Source organism: Carya illinoinensis, chromosome 6 (genome assembly GCF_018687715.1).
Source record: "Carya illinoinensis cultivar Pawnee chromosome 6, C.illinoinensisPawnee_v1, whole genome shotgun sequence".
Taxonomy (NCBI): domain Eukaryota; kingdom Viridiplantae; phylum Streptophyta; class Magnoliopsida; order Fagales; family Juglandaceae; genus Carya; species Carya illinoinensis.
In genome coordinates this window covers 24,822,386-24,839,077 of record NC_056757.1, presented here as the reverse complement: position 1 = coordinate 24,839,077, position 16,692 = coordinate 24,822,386, and the positions used below count along the sequence as shown (strand labels likewise).

The window sequence follows — 16,692 nt, the reverse complement described above, 5'->3', positions numbered from 1 at the left end:
TTTTGTTTGTTGGAGTCTTTATTGATCGAAAAATGCTACAAGGAAGCTTTACACCACACACCTCCACCTAACTAACATGTGATTTGTCATTTTTACCATTCTATTTAAACTTACATATTTAGGCATTAAGATAAATGACAAAAATGACAAATCACATGTTGTTTAGGTGAGGGTGTGTGGTGTAAAGCTTCCATGTAAAATTTTTCTTATTGCTTAATTATGTGAGAATTTTGCTGTGGCGACAACGATGATGTTCTATATATTAACTTACTGTTGGTTTAAGTCCAGTTATGTTGTATCATCTATACCAACAAATTAGCAAAAAGGGGCGTATCCTGAGATCCTCCCCAAGAAGATGCATTACAATCAGCTTGCTATTCATACTTTCTCCGTAACGCTGGTACCTTGTATCCAGCAAAAGACAACTACCAAGTAGGTAAGATGAATTAGGTACTGTTAAAATGGGCATGAAAACAGATGAAAGACCTATTGCTACCAGATTTGGGCATGAAAACATGAAAGAAGTACTTTCACCAATTTTAATGAATCATAATCTATGTATCTTATGTCAATATCTGTCTATGTTATTTCTTTGATGGGGGATGAGGAGTTGGGTATGCTAACTGAATTCTGAACATCTTTCAGTAGTACTATTAAAGTCACGAGTCCATTGATTTCCATTATCATATTGTACCTGTAACAACGATTGATGTAGTTGTTTGTAATTTTCTTTTTGTTTTTCATCAAGATTGAGTCTGTGTCAAGTACGGCTGAAAACCGATGTATTCGGCACTGTTTTTGGGGAAAATTGACACCGATTGAAGCGGTTTAAGAGGGAGGAGCCACCGACTATATCGACTCTGGTAGTTCTCTGTCGATTCTTGGCTAATTTTCGATTCCCCTAGCAGCTTAGTTCACGTGAGAGAGTAGAGAGAGAGAGAGAGAGAGAAGAAGAAGAAGAAGAAGCTTGAGGTTGAAGATTGTCGCATCTTGAAATGACGCTGTTTAAAACTGACGTCATTTCAATTAATTTTTTTTTTTCATACGTCTTACATGAAATAACGAGCATGGTTTCAATTAGCTGTTGTATACTATACTAGAAAATTATGCCGTTTCACTTAAACTTAATTGGAATTGCGTCGTTTTGAGAATGTATATTAAAAAAAAAAAGGATTTATTGGATCAACCAATTCAGCGATTGCTGCCGAATTGACGTAGGTCGGTTTTGAAGAAATGCCACCGTGCGCCGACTAGTTCACCATCGGTTTGGCCGATTCTTGACGTGGCCAATCGGTTTCCCTCTGTGGCGGCCTGTTTCTCGATTTCCTGTACACCCCTAGTGTCAAGTGTATCTTGGTTCAAGAATGAAAAGAATATATGAGTAGGGTTAAAAATAGAGTGGAATGAGCAAGTATTACGTAATCTTTTTAAAAAAAAATTGAGTTTTACTATTAAAAAATTATTATTTTTTCAATTATGAAATGCACAAACACTGTACAATCCCTTTAAAAAATTGATAAATATAAAATTTACGTAAAAAAAATTAATTTTTTTAATAATAAATTCTACTCTTTTTTAAAAAGATTATATAATACTTATATATTTTATAATTGTATCTAACAATAATTAATAGTAATGATTTAAAATACTGACAATAAATTAAAATGATAAAATTAAAATAATTAAGATAAAATATTGTATTTCAATTTACATGTCGAGGAGCAGACGGCAACTGATGGGAGTCCTTACAAAACAAAAACAACGTAAGCAAAAGTGGATTGGACCATGTGCAAAAATCAATTCAACTGTGGATGAACAGTTGTAGATTTGAATGGAAAGGATTGCAATTGTGAGGTCGTTTCACCGTGAATATATGTCGGTGAGCTGCTTCCGGTCCGATAATTTTTTTTTTTTTTTAAAGGAAAGTCTCATTTACCATAATGAAAAATGATAATATGACAATTAAATATGTCCATCAAATATATCTACTTATTTATTTTTATTTAGTTTTAATAATTAAAAAAGTGACTCACTATAAGAAATTAGTCTTTTTCCAATAATTTTATGTTCGTCGCAAAAGACATTATTACTAATAGTATTTTATTGTAGTGAAAGCAAAGCCGTAGTGGCAAATTTGGGTTTTACTTTGTTGTGAACAGTTCCCACACTTGTTGTGGCAAGCTTTTGATATTTTATAACGACTTTGGGGTATTTACGGCTAATATTATTTCCAACAATGAAAATTTAGTCGTAAAAAGTAAAATTAATTGTAGAGTAGTTTTTGCGGCAATAAAGGGAAAATGCTACAAACTTTGAGTGTTTGTGACATCCTTGCAAAAGGAAATACTATAAACATACAAACCCTAATTTCTCTCTTTTTCTCCTTTCCTCTTTCTACCCTCCCCCCACCTGTGTCGTCCCTTTCCGTGAACCCCAAGCAAGCCTCCCAACTAGCTTGCTCTGCTGCTGTCTTTAGCTGCACGAAGCCGTCGCGCTTCGCCGACGACAAACCCCTCCTTCCTCTCGTCCTCACTCTCAGATCATCTCTCTCTTTCTCTCAGCATCTCCCTCTCTCAATTTCTCTGTTTTCTCTCCCTCCTTGTCGTCATGTGCCGTCGCAAGCCCAGCCATCGGTGTCGATTCTCTCTCCGCCGTGCGAGAAGCTCTCTCACGTCCACCCTTTGAGTTTTTCCCTCTCCTAGCCCTGATACCCCTCAGTCTCTCCCTTATCTCGTTGTTTCTCTCATCTCACAGTCACCAGCCACCATTCATGACCAACCACCACCCCTCACTATCCATGAAAATGGGTCCCACATCGGAGCCCAGCTTCAATGCCTTTCTCCCTCTCGGGTTTCCTCCTGATGTTTCTTCTTCCTCTCAATGTCTCGCATCTCTAATAGCCGCTCAATCCAACAACAACCAAGCACCGCCCATACCTCAGATAGCCATCAACTGATGGCCATGGGACTGTAAACAACCACCACCTCACATTGGAAAACACTCACCCAATGTTACAGTAGCCGTGAAGCTTAGCCCCTAAATTTTGGTATAACCCCTATTTCCTTTGCTCCTATATTAATAAGCTTACTTGGTTAAATGGTGTTGTGTTGGAATATATGGATAGAGTTAATGTATATATCGTATGTGTTGGTCTATGATTGGGTTATCATGTGAAGTTGTGAAGTGATGGTGATCATTGTGCACATGTGATGTGGTTGGAGCTTAAAATTGAGCAACCTAGTATGTTTGAGAATGTTACCCTTTGTGGAAGTTTAGGTAGTCTTACAAATTGAGATGAACTGTTTGCTCATTTAAAGTTAATATTTGAGAAGCTTGTTTTTTCCTGGGTGGTGAGTAGCTTGCGGGAAAGAAGCTTGTTGTTTCCTGGGTCATGGTTCATACATTGAAAAAGCCGATGTTTAGATTTGCCCTATATTTCTCTAAATTTGCATTGTGAAGACTCACTACAACAATAGTAGACTTTGTTTCCGAATTCTAGTGTAGCAAGAAATAATCATGCATTGCTTTATCCACGATGGAGTATGAGTACGTTGCTTGTTTAGCGGTTTTATAAGAGGTTGTTTGGTTGAAAAGATTTTTTTAGCGCCTAGAGGTTACGGCTCTTGCAACTTGCATATGAAGCCATTAAGATATACAATAAGTACGACAAATTTGACAAATTCCAAGGATCCCAAATACCATGGCAGAACCAACACAAAGATTTGATTCTCTATGCTCGGTATGTTGTTGGTGAGTTGATTCTAAAACATATCTAAACTAGAGAGATGATAGATAATCCTCTTACAAAGGAAAATAGTATTAATATTTTTCAAACTCATTTTAGGAGCAAAAGACTTCATTAAATTTGATATATATTATATTAAGGATATCTTAGACTTTATTGTACATTTGAAACCATTAGTATCTATTGTATCGGTGTGATTATTATTTTTATCTCATATTATAAGTTAATTGATACTAAGTGAGAAACACACATTATAGAGATATCGCTAGGCAAAGATCAACCCACTCACATGGAAAGCGAGACTTGGAAAATTGGAAAATGTACAAGAAAATGTGTCGTAAATACCCCAAAGTCTCATTGTTTTCAAAATGTACATTTCCGTACATTAGACTAGTGTACATTAGCCGTACATTAGACTCATTAGTGTACAATAATATTATTTTCAACCCACTCACATGGATAATCACCTTTGTACTTGAATAACAAGCAAGATGAGACAAATTGATTATTTTGACATTTGGAAAGCGAGCAAGTAAACATCTTGATGCTTTAAGAGTATTCAAGATAAATTTAGAGAATGTCACTTTAGATTGGCTACGATGAGACTTACAAGAGTCGTATATGAAGTATTAACATAACTTTATGAAGACTGATTAAAGTGGAATTTGAGATTTTATGTAGAAGCTAGATAAGTGATTGTGTAAAGAAACTCAATTTAGGGTGCTTTTGAGGTGACTAGACTAAGATTCAAACAAGATTTGAATGTGACAAGCCCAATTGAGTGGAATTTCTGTCGTAACATACATTTCATACTTTGTCAGCTATAGATGACCATATGATGGAGTAATTGGATAGGCCTCTAAGCTTGTAACTATGTTATGAGATGAAAACTTAATGTCTCTGCTTTACTATGTTATCTTAGGGTTATGAATAATACAGTCTCGCAAAGCGTGTCTAGAAAAACGGTCAAGTGTAATTGAATTGACATGAGCGTCTACAAAAATGGTCATGTCATTTTAATTCGATATGATCATGAACATATTATCTAATGTGAAGTCAATAATTGCTTTGAATTATAAATTCGTGAGGGATTAAGAACCCTTAAACTAGTGAGATCAAATAGTCTGGAGCATAGACAAGATGTTAATTAATGATGTACTTTGTTATTAAGATGGGGACTTGATATGGTACTCTTATCATTTGCCTTCTCATTAGGTCACACGTTTCATTTTCTTGTATGAGAGATAATTGATTAAGACATCACAAGGAGACTAATAATGGGTATGGCACCCCCTTATGGAGAAGTGGAAGATGTTAGTAAATGGGTAACCCACTCACATACGACTAATGTACATTTCCAATAATATTCAAGTACGGCTAATGTACAAATAACAACTTTGCTATTTGTCAATATTATTTTTCTTTGCTAGTACTAGTGTCGTGAATTGGAAAATTGAGTTTTTGTGTCAAAGGATTAAAGGGTGTAATTTTTGTTGATGTGTGTGTATCACGACCCCAAGTCGAGATAAGGCATTATCTTCTTGATGAAGTTCCTCAAGAGAGTATAAAACTGAGTGACATTCCCTGGGTTGTTGCTTGGTGACAATAGACTCAGACGAGACGGTAATGCTCTCGTGCCAACTCCATGGTATCTCTGCTGGCAAAGACTAGAGGATGTCTAGTAACGTACGCACCGGGTGTGGAGCTTGGCATCGTTCATTGCAAAGTCTCATGTACAATCGTTACCCATGATGTGGCAAAGGGAGTCAAAGTGTATAGATGATCCCTAGGGGAGACCATAGTGCATATGTAATTAAAATGATTGTATGGACTTTATGTGGATTATGACTCCAAGCCAAGATGAGGTATTATTTTGGGAGTGTATAAAACTGAGTAACGTCCCATGGGTTGTCATTGGGCGACAGTAGGTTCAGCCGAGACGACAATGCATTTCTGGCAGGGTTAGAGAATGCTTAGTCACGTACGTACCGAGCACGGAGTTGGGCATCACTTGTTGTGAAGTCACATACATGATAGTTACCTGTGATGTGTCAAAGGGAGCCAGAGCATGTGGATGGTCCATTGGGAAGATCATGGTGCATACTGTAATAAAATGAATGCTTTCTAAATGGAAATGCGATTTTGACGTGAGTGGTTTCTCTATAAAATTTCTAGCTAATGACAAACGGAGCTTTTGTAAAACCCCTTTCTCATGTTCGCTATGAGTTTGTATGTTTTTATGTGTTTGTATTTTTGGATTTCAATTTTGTGATTTTGCTTACTGAGATTGCAAAATCTCATTATGGTATTCCAACCTACGGTACCATTCCACGGGATCGTAGACTTTGTTGCTGAAGATGGATATAATTATGGAGGGCTGGCCCCACCTGAGGAGTGACAACTTGGGAATTTTTCCCTTTGAAGTTTGATTGTACTTTTTGTTATTTATCTAGCCGGATGACTTTTTGTTTTTTTGTTTTTTAATTTCTACTGCTTTTATAACTACACACATTTATTGCATGCACACACACTTGCAAAATGCATTGGGGGTGGGTGACTTGATTGGCCAGCAACCAGATGTCATGACTCTTGCCAGATCACGTGTAGGGGTTGAGGGGGTTGAGGGCGCCACACATGACCCGTGTAGTGTTCACATGGATGGAAAAGTTACAAGCAATTAATTAACTTCCCACTATTGACAATTAATTAACTACTAGAAAAATTAATTAATGACTCTTTAAATAAGAGTATTATGTATGTCAACCGTGGGTATGTCGAACAAGTGAGTGAACTTACAAATAAAGGTTTATGCTTTCTCTCTACAATTTCCTTGAGCAATCATGTTAAACTCTTGATCTTGAAATATGGAATCATTTTAGAAGATTCTAGTAACCTCCTGAGTGACATAAATGTGCAATCACAATAATTTGATTAGGAGTACTATAAGACAAGCAAAGATCTGAACTTGTGAAAATTTCCCTCCACCTGAGGTAATTTGAATATTTGACCTCATCTAACAATACTCATGTACCTCTAATTAACTAAGGAGACTCATAATTGGGTTTTCCTACTTAGAGATCCATGGATGATCGAGCCATAGGGCTTAAGGGATGAGTTTAATGTGGAATGTTGATTTGATGAGGCTTTTTTACTTCTTTTTTTTCTTGTAATCGTTTAGATGATTCTGACCTTGGGAAGGATAATTAAAAGAATTTCGTGTCATATATATGTTGATTTTATAATAGAGGACCACCATGACTCGCATCGGTAGTTGATTTGACACTAATATTACAAAACTCATGTAATGTACTTTGAGTTATGAAAGTTTCAGGAAATGAATTTGCGCAGTATGGTTAATTTCCTGTAATAAACCCCATGAATGGAAACTATTATTTTATGGGCGTAATATTTTAACATGAATATTAATTATCGAATCTTTGATTTTATATGATCTACAATAATAAACAGTGATAAATAAATACGTACCTTTTTCCATTAGTTTGATGAAGAATTAGATCTGGCTATTAAGGAAGGATCGCCCTAGTAACTTTGCCTCTTAAGTGTCTCACGATGGCTAAAGGTACTCTAATATTGTAGGTGAGAAAATTTTAACCCCTCAATGCTATTTATAGATTTCTGACCATCATGAAATCTCAGACTTTGTGTCTGACTATAATTAGAGATATAGAGTTTTAATCTTATCTCTTATGAATTTTCTTATCTCATTATTACTCATCTTTTAACTTATAAGTTTTGAACTATTTCAAACTCTATTAAGATGGGTATGTGGGACATAGAGTTGGCCATCGCCCATAAATGAAACTCTTACATTATCACACTTGGCCCATATGCCCATAAAATAATACTTCTGTTCATGGGTTTATTATAGGAAATTAGCCATACTGCGCAAATTCATTTCCTGAAACTTTTATAGCTCAAAGTACATTACATGAGTTCTATAATATCGATGTCAAATTAACTACTGATGCGAGTCATGGCGGTCCTTTGTCATATAATCAACAAATTCCCTTCCATGTACCACAACACCAGTAACCAATTTAACATGATCTTTAATTGGGATAATTAAGGCTAATACCATGATGTCTTGGGTTCCAATTCATGTCTGTTGCATGTATTATCTTGTCATTATTCTTCCAAATCATTCAATATACAAATAACTGGAAAGACAAGAAAACAGAAACAAAACAACCATAATAGATATCATTAAATGTCCAAAATAAAAGAAAACATTTACGAGCTCAATAATATGTTTACATCATAAGACCCATTCTATCAACATGCTCTTTAAACTTGCTACTCGACCCTTCATTAATGGGTCTGCTATCATAAGCGTAGCACTAATATGTTCTATGGACTCTGTTTGTTTTTGTACTTCCTCCTTGACACTTAGGTATTTGAGCTCCATTTGTTTAGTACCTTTAGAATACCTATCATTTTTGGAGAAAAATACTACAGAGAAATTATCACAATAAATTCTCAGTGGCCTGGCTATAGAGTCGACAACTCCAAGCCCTAAGATAAAGTTCCTCAGCCATAAATTATGCACTGTGGCCTTAAAACACGCCACAAAATCAGCCTCCATTTTTTATGAATTAGTGATAGTTTGCTTCATACTTTTTCATGAGATTGCTCCACCGGCTAGTAGGAAAACATATCCTGAAGTAGATTTCCTACTATCAGAGCAACCTACAAAATCAAAGTCTGAGTATCTAGTGACCTTTAAGTTGTTAGTTCTCCTAAAGGTAAGCTGGTAATCCTTAGTTCCTTGCAGATATCGCAATACCCTCTTCGCTGCTTTCCAATGAGACATCCCTGGGTTACTCTGGAAACGCCCAAGCATGCCAACTACAAAAATAATATCTGATCTCGTACAAATCTATGCATATATCAAGCTCACCACAACCGAAGTATAGGGGATTTTTGCCATCTCTTTACGCTCCCACTCAGTTTTAGGACATTGTGATAGACTAAACTTATCACCTTTTGATATTGGAGTATCAAGTGATGAGCAACTTTTCATGCCAAATCTCTCAAGAACTTTCCTTATGTAACTTTTCTGAGACAACCCAACAGTCCTTATTTTCGATCCCGAAGGATTTCAATTCCGATTACAAAGGATGCCTCACTCATATCTTTCATTTCAAAGTTCTTAGATAGAAAACCCTTGGTTTCATAAAGTAAGCCAAGATCACTACTAGCCAACAAGATATTATCAACATACAGGATCAAAAATATAAACTTACTCCCACTAACCTTTAGGTATATACATCGATCAACGATGTTCTCTTTAAATCCAAAGGCAATAATGGTATTATTGAACTTTAAGTACCATTGTCGGGAAGCTTGCTTAACCCCGTATATTGATTTCTTAAGCCTACATACTAGGTGATCTTTGCCCTTTTCTAAGTAGCCCTCTGGCTGCTCCATGTAGACCGCTTCATCCAAACTTCCATTTAGAAAAGCTATTTTCACATCCATCTGGTGTAACTCTAAATCAAAATGAGCTACCAATGCCATAATGATTATGAAAGAGTCCTTTTTAGATACCAGAGAAAATGTCTCTTTGTAATCAATGCCTTCTTTTTAGGTGAAACACTGAGCAACAAGTCTGGCCTTATGTTGTTCAACGTTGTCTTTAAAGTTGTGTTTGGTCTTAAAGACCCATTTACACCCGACTCTTTTACACCCTGCGGGCAACTCAACGAGATTCCAAACTTGATTTTGATCCATGGATTTCAACTCTTCTTTCATGGCATCGATCCATTTACTAGAATCACATCTCTCTATAGCTTGTGAAAACGTTAGTGGATCTTCACTTGTTCCAATGTCAAATTCAGATTCCTGGAGATATACCACATAATCTGCTAAAATAGCAGGTCTCTGATCTCTCTAAGATCTGTGTAAGACTATCTGTTCTGGTAACTTTGAACTTGGTTCATCAGTGGTATTATCATTTTGAGATGGGTGATCATTTACTTGTTCCAATGTATCATTGTGATGATCAATTAGAGGATCCATTATCTTTTCTGAGGGTGTACGTATAGGGACAACTACTCGTACTTCCTCAATGATCGCATCTTTAGGTTCCATTTTTCCACTGATTTCGCCTAGTTCAATGAATTTGGCATTCCCTGTTTCCACTATTCTCGGATTGTGATTAGAACAGTAAAACCTATATCCTTTGGATCTCTCTGGGTAGCCAATAAAGTACCCACTTACTATTCTAGGATCCAATTTTCTTTCATGTGGATTGTAAAGTCTCACTTCTGCTGGGCAACCCTAAACATGCATGTGTCTTAAACTTGGTGTCCTACCAGTCTATAGCTCGAAAGGAGTTTTTGGAACTGACTTACTAGAAACCTTGTTTAAGATATAAGTTGTCGTCTTAATGGCTTCACCCCACAATGACTTGGGTAAGGTAGAATTACTTACCATACTTCTGACAATATCCAATAAAGTCCAATTATGCCTTTCAGCAACACCATTTTGCTTTGATGTCCTTGACATCGTGTACTGTGCCACAATGTCATGCTGTTCAAGAAGTTTGGCGAATTGGCCAGGGTTACGACACGATTTGTCATACTTTTCATAAAATTCTCCACCTCGATCCAACCTGATGATTTTCACCTTTCTATCTAACTGTCTTTCCATCTCCATGAGAAATACATCAAGTACTGAAACAACTTGAGATGTCTCATGAAGCATATAGATATATCCAAAACATGAAAAATCATCTATAAAGGTAATATAATACTTTTCTCCACCAAAACATTCAGTGGAGAATGGCTCACATATATCTGTGTGAATTATTTCAAGAAGCTCTTTACTTCTTGTGGCATCTTTCTTAGTATGTTTGGTTTGCTTTCCTTTAATGCAATCTACACATACTTCAAGATTAGTAAAATCTAAATGCGGAAGTATCCCTTCTTTTACTAATCTCTCTAACTTTTGTTTGGAGATGTGCCCCAATCTCTTATGCCACAAGTCATAAGAATGTTCATTCATCATTTTTCTTTTAGTTCCAATACACATTTCATGGTTATGGGTGTAGGTATTATGAACAAATGTATTATCGAGACAAAGTCAATAAAAACCATCAGAAAGAAACCCAGAACCAATAGATAAAGAGTCTCTAAGCAAATTGAAACTACTATTATGAAATGAAAAAGAATAACCATCAGTATCTAGTCTAGAAAGGGAAATTAAATTACACCTCACAGAAGGCATAAAAACTATGTTATGAAGGTCTAAACAATGACCAGTACTCAAAACTAAACGAAAAGTCCCTATGGCCAAAACTTTAGCCTTATTCTCATTTCTCATAAAAATAAATCGCTCACTGGGGCTTGGTATTTGGCTTGTAAGGTATCCCTACATGGTTATAGAAATATGAACATTAGTACCTGAATCTAGCCACCAAGAATTAATAGGAACGTTTACAAGGTTTGATTCAAAACATACAAGGGCAAGAGGCTTACCCTTCTTTTCAAACCAAGCCTTACGTTTCTGACACTCAAATTTCATGTGTCCATTTTTCCCACACCAGTGGCATTTGGTACTACTATGTTGAACCTGATTAACTTTTCCAAGCTTCTTTCCTCTTGGTGGTCCAATTCGTTTCTTTTTACCATAATGATGCTTTTTCTTTCTAACTTCTTTGATCACAAAATTAGCAGAGTAATGTCTTTATTGTTTCACTCTTACTTCCTCTTGAACTCCCATACTTGTCAACTCATTCACATTCCATTTATCTTTAATAAAATTATAATATATTTGGAATGGACCATACTGAGGTGGTAATGAGTTCAGAATAAACATAACAATAAAAGACTCCTTTACTTTCATTCTCAGGGTTTTTAATCTGGCAGCAATATTTGTCATTTCAATGATACGCTCTTGCATTCCTTTGGCTCCATCATATTTCATGGTGGTAAGTCAACTGGATGTGTTGACTTGGGTCGGATCTACTATAATGGCCTGTTCCTCCTTTTTTGGTTCTTTTATTGGGCTGGGCCACATCAGTGGCACATTGGTCCATTTGTTTTCTTTTGTCTTAGACTGAGCCAAGCCCAATTGACCCACACTCCAAACAGTAAAGCCTTATAACATAAATCAGTTTAATACAATGGACTGGGCCGAAACCCACGGCCCAAGCCCAAACCCATTACACATTTAATGAAAACCTAATCTTCATATTCCTTCTTCCTCAAATTGTCACTGCGCCGCACCTTCCCTCAAGGTTCAGTACACAGCGCATCACCTTCCTTGCCATGGCATCTCAACAGTGGTCCTCACCAGCGACTAAAAGATGGCATGGCATCCCCAGCCTCCTCCCGCCGCCGAGGTCCACCTCTTCTTCACCTCTTTTTTATTTATTTATTTATAAAGTAACAATCTATGCCATAGTCGTTGGGCTTTTGAAAGCCCCTTGTGCCGTCATTATAGAGGCGTCGGAGAGGAGGTTCTCAGTCTCCTCGCAGTGCCATAACAACCTTTCATCTCTTTTTTTTTTCTTTTTTTTTGAAAAGAAAAAAGAAAACCCGAGGAAAACTACTGTGCAACATCATTAAGTTTCCATCTCAAATACAGTTTAGAGTTCATAAAATTGGGAGTAGTTTCATATGCATAAATACACAAAAATTCACATATGCAATTTCACACACACACACACACACACACACACACACACACACACACATCTATATATTTCATATACAGATCTTGAATATCAATGCAATAATATTACATATGCAGAATCAAAATTATAATTTTATGCATATGTGTGGCGTAGCAGTTGATGCATAATATCGGTACGAAGCAGTATGCTTTTTTATCTTTCACGACCAAAAAGAAATCGAAGTGATATACGGCATGTGCAATATTTTATTGAGATCATTAAAATCTATAACCTAAAGCTCTAATACCACATGTTAAATATTTTAACATGAATATTAATTATCGGATCTTTGATTTTATATGATCTATAATAATAAACAGTAATAAATAAATTCGTACATTTTTCTATCAGTTTGAAGAAGAATTAGATTTGGCTATGAGGGAAGGATCTCCCTAGCAACTTTGCCTCTTAAGTGTCTTACAATGGCTAAATGCACTCTAATATTGTAGGTGAGAATTATTTAACCCCTCAGTGCTATTTATAGATTTCTGATTATCAAGAAATCTATTATAATTAGAGATATAAAATTTTAATCTTATCTATTATGAGTTTTCTTATCCTATTATTACTAATCTTTTAATTGATAAGTTTTGAGCTATTTTAAATTCTATTAAAATGGTGTGTGGGACGTAGAGTTTAAATAAAACTCTTACAATATAACCTAAGGAATTCTAAGGAAGAGAATCTCAATATTCCACAGCTCGTAGGGTTTTAATATAAATATATAAGTCTGTTGGGAAATTCATGATGCTTTTCAACTTTAAAACAAATTATCACATTTTTAAACAGACATTGACATACTGAGCTCTTGTAAATTATTTATTATTCACGAGAATCCACTTTCAAAAGGAAATGATACTGGTTTTGGGAAAGGATCAGCAAATACCGATAGCGAGGTTATTTAACCAGCTTGTGCCATCGTTGATATCTAGCGAAGTTTTTGTTAGTACATGAAGTCTTGATATGTGTACTAACCAATTTTTTCCCAATAAAAAATCATAAAAAAGGAATTAAAAAACAGTATACTAGTCTTTGTTTTACACAAATTATTATGCATATTTCTTCTTGATTTTTTCAAATGAAGGCAAATCCTAGCACTCAGCACCATTACAAGTTACAACACCGTTGCTATATATAAAAACCAAAAAGTTGAAGGACTTGGTTGACAAAACTTACCCATGTGCTTCGCACGCAGCCCAAGAACTTAATAAAGAGCCAGAGGCATAGAGACGTACAAAGCCTTTCCAACAGGAGCCAAGGAAGCCTACTTCAAAGTAAAATCTCTCTTCCTCTGTTTTGAGACGAGAATGGTCGCTGATAATCAGTACAAGAAAGGGCTGTGGACAGAGGAGGAGGACCGGATTCTACTGGAATACGTTAGAGTGCACGGTAGAGGGAAGTGGAACTGCATCTCTAAGACTACAGGTAATCAAGAAAGAAACATTGATGTTTTGGTTCGATCGCAATATTCTATACATTTGTTTCAACAGGAAACAAAAGAGCAGTAGTGTTTCGTGTTTTCTTATATATGAGAATTGTTAATTTGTAGGTTTAAAGAGATGTGGAAAGAGCTGTAGGTTAAGGTGGCTTAACTATCTGAGCCCCACGGTGAAACGAGGTGGCTTCTCAGAGGAAGAAGAAGATCTCATTATCAGACTCCATAATCTTCTTGGAAACAGGTTCTGATGATCATTATCATCATCTCCTTCATGTTTTCTATCTTCATTTTCTGTACATTTATTGCTGTAGTAGTTTCAGATAAGCTTGTTTTATTGTCTGACTTTTAGTATTATTGACTCATTCATTTGTTTCAGTCAAATCATGCTTTTGTATATGCTAATTTTGAATCATCTGATCCAATGGACAAATCTATCGAAGTCCACAGCTCATAGTCTATTTCCCAGCACTGGACCATTACTCTCCCTATCTAGAAGTGCTTCCTTGATCTGTACATTTCCTTTTTAATTTGTTTATGAAGTAACTTTCGAGGAGAACCTGTATTTCTGAAGAAGACACGACTTACTACGTCTTAGGATGCCTTCCTGCAATCAGTGCTTGTCAATTATGTTTGATAATTTATTAAAGTTATGGGGGATTCAATTATTTGACATTATCTTCTGTAGGTAGATGAGAGTAATGTGAAACATGCATAGAGTCCCAAAAAAAGAGGAATAAATAAATGCTTTCAAGGAGGTAATAAATATGGCTGGCATGCAATTAATGATCATTTTTATATATTAATATATAGGTGGTCGCTGATTGCTGGGAGGGTGCCAGGAAGAACCGACAACCAAGTAAAGAACCACTGGAACACACACTTGTGCAAGAAACTTGGCCTCAAAGACCAAAATACAAAGCTGCTTGATATTGTTGGTACCTCCAAAACACGCTACGCTACGCATCAGGTGGAAGATGATCAGACTCATAAATTGATCCAAGTCATCAGGGCGGATCAGAATGTTCATGAAAACCCTATGACGACGACGACGACGAATATTACTACTACTACTACTGTCAGTACTCATGATCATCATCATGATGAGGAATTATCTAATATTGAAGTAACAGTACCGTGGATGAGCGAGCTGCATTTTGCTGATCAATCTGAATCATTGCATTTGTCACCAGTTCATGATCATACAATTCTGGGCAGTCCCGGATTCTGCGGCTTAGAGTTTCTAGATCATGGGTTCCCTTTTGACCTGGCATGGCATAGCTTTTGATTTTGATTTTGATTTTCCCAATCTTCTGAATTATGAATAATCGTACTTATTTGTCATTAATAACCGACCCATCACTATTGGGATATGTATTTTCTTTGCTAGCTATAATTAAAAGGAATACAAGATATAAATCAAGAGCCACCGGATCGGAAAAGTGAGATCCATTATTAATTCCAGTACCTTTCATGGGTCTTATCTTTTATAAAACAACTTGCTCTAGACTTTTTACACTATCATAAATAATTTTTGACAAAAGAAGCAATTTTACAAGCGGGTCCCATCATGCATATTGGTATCTCCATACATATATAGCTAAGAAATTCCATTATAAGATAATGAATGGTATGAGCTGGCTCCAAACAATTGGAGGCGATAGACTAATGATCAATTACCTTGGTCAACAAGTTGAATTGTAATATATTGAATATTCAAATTCATAGAAAATGGCACCCAACTGTGGGCTAATTTTCCAAGCTGCTAGCTACTTGTTCTGCGATCATGTAAGAAATCCTTGGAGGTCAAATCTATATGTACATGATATATACACAACAACTGAACATATTTTTGAGAACCAGAAAAAACTCGTCCCAAAGTCGTCCCGTCCCGGTGTCGCTGTCCAGATGAAAACTGAATTCATCTCAGAAACTACATTTTGGGACAAAACTAAACAAAACCGATCAATGGCATTGAAATGTAAAGCTGATTCTAGGATGAAGAATTTTCGTCCCAGATCCACGTTTGAATGGTAAACTAATTATACGTTTAACCGTCAAAGTATATATATATTCAAACACATTTCATTGAGTGGTCGATTAAATTTTAATACATTCAACCGTATTATTAGGAAGACACGTACGTTTGAATGCTAAATTTAGTCACTACAAGAAATTTAATTTTTAGGGACGAAATTTCTTAGGGACGAAATTAATTTCGTCCCTAAAAGTACTTTTCTGAGACAAAATTTTAATTTCGTCTCAAAACATGGAAAACCTTATAAATCCGTTCGAACTAAAACAAATTAGTTCGAACTTGAGATTCTGAGACGAATTAGGTCGTCTCCAAAAATCTATACCATTCGAACTAATTAAATTTAATTCGAACAGAAAATTAATTAATTCGAATGCAATATTATTTGTTCGAATTAGTATTAACGTGTTCGAACGGTATTATTTAATTGAAAAGATATATTATTAAAATTGTAAGAATACATATTTTTTCTATTAATTTTTTATCATTTCCAAAGTAAATAAAAAGTTCTATATATTATATATTATGATTTACAATGAATTAAAATATTTACAAATTCATAAATAATTAATTTTATGTAATTAATTTAAAAATATTTTAGTTAACTAAATATTAATTTAAAGATAGTGTCATTTTTTCAATTATCGTGAACACTAAGTATAATGAGAAGAAAATATAATTAACAATAAAGAGGCTAGCAAACAGTAAAAATAAAAACTATACTGCATTAATTACATTCCAAAATGAGTTAGACGTTCTATACAACATAAAAAAGTAAA

General features: G+C 35.5%; 1 protein-coding gene across 1 annotated transcript; it reads left to right on the top strand.

Annotated features, from left to right (window-relative positions):
* The first annotated feature begins 13,642 nt into the window (after window positions 1-13,642).
* LOC122313914 (transcription factor MYB23-like) lies at window positions 13,643-15,342 on the top strand. Its single transcript, XM_043129218.1, has 3 exons — window positions 13,643-13,868; window positions 13,993-14,122; window positions 14,692-15,342. The coding sequence occupies exons 1-3, from the start codon at window positions 13,751-13,753 to the stop codon at window positions 15,164-15,166; spliced, it is 723 nt and encodes a 240-aa protein (XP_042985152.1). The 5' UTR covers window positions 13,643-13,750; the 3' UTR covers window positions 15,167-15,342.
* Window positions 15,343-16,692: the final 1,350 nt, after the last annotated feature.